This window comes from Leptonychotes weddellii, unplaced genomic scaffold (assembly GCF_054177405.1).
Source record: "Leptonychotes weddellii isolate Sample4059 unplaced genomic scaffold, ASM5417740v2 HiC_scaffold_21629, whole genome shotgun sequence".
In the NCBI taxonomy this organism is placed as follows: domain Eukaryota; kingdom Metazoa; phylum Chordata; class Mammalia; order Carnivora; family Phocidae; genus Leptonychotes; species Leptonychotes weddellii.
Genome location: NW_027804174.1, coordinates 1,971 through 2,959, shown reverse-complemented (window position 1 = coordinate 2,959; position 989 = coordinate 1,971). Strand labels below are relative to the sequence as shown.

The 989-nt window shown below is 80.3% G+C and overlaps 1 protein-coding gene across 1 annotated transcript; it reads right to left on the bottom strand.

Annotated features, from left to right (window-relative positions):
• Window positions 1-83: 83 nt before the first annotated feature.
• Window positions 84-588, bottom strand: RNF227 (ring finger protein 227; the record flags this gene model as incomplete). The annotated part of the gene is made up of 1 exon (XM_081810289.1): window positions 84-588. A coding segment is annotated over exon 1 (505 nt), but the record flags the coding sequence as incomplete, so codon positions are not given.
• Window positions 589-989: the final 401 nt, after the last annotated feature.

Below are 989 nucleotides of genomic sequence, written 5' to 3'. Positions count from 1 at the left end.
CCCCTCCGGCCCCCGCAGCCTCCCGCCGCGGTCCCGGGCACCCTCCCCCTCCCCGCCGCCTCCCCCCCCCGGCGGCCCCTTACCGTTGCTAGGCAGCGGCCGCCGCCAACGGTGCGCGGGCGCCAGCACCCGCTCCCACAGCCGCCGGAGCGCGCGCCAGCCCGCGCTCCTGGGTCCCGCCCCCTCCTCTCTCTCCTCTTCGTCGTCGGCGTCGCCGCCTCCCGGGGCCGGGCCGCCCGCCTCCTCCGGCTTGCGCTCGGCCCGCGCCCTCTCCTCCAGCCGCGACCACAAGTCCGGGTCCAAGGCGACCTCCGTGACCCCGCCGCGCGGGAGCGGCGTGAGCGCGCGGCAGAAGGGGCACGTGAGGACGCGGCGCAGGCGCACCACACGCGCGGCCGCCCCGCCGCCGTCGCCGCGCGCCGCCAGCTCGCGCAGGCACGCGGTGCAGAGCGTGTGGCCGCAGCGGGCGCGCGCCGTCCCGGGCAGGCGGCGGGGCGCGCGGCCCGCGAGGTTGAAAGGCCGGTAGCAGATGCTGCAGTCCAGCTCGCCCCGCTCCGGGACAGACGGCACCCTCACCAGGAGCTGCATGGTGCCCGCCGCGGACTCGGTGGACGCAACAGGCCGGCCCTCCTCGCGGCTGGCTCGGCTCCTGGGGCGGCCGCCGCGGCCTCTGGCCCCTTTTAATGGCGAGGGCCCGCCCCTCGAGGCGTCACGCCGCCGTCAGGCCGCTCCCCGCCGCGGCACGCGTGGGGGCGGTGGAGGCGCGAAGCCCGGGATGCCGGCGACGGCCGGGCGGGGTAGGCGGCGCCCGGGGCTGCGCGGCCGAGGCCGGTGGGAGGCGCGCCGCCCCTCGCGCCCTCCGCGCCTTCCTCCTCCGCCGCCCCTCGCGCCCTCCGCGCCCCCCAACTCCGAGCTGGCGCATCCTGGAGTCTGTGTGCAGATCTCCAGGCCCGTGCAGCGCCCCAGCCCTCGGCCGCCCGCTGACCCGG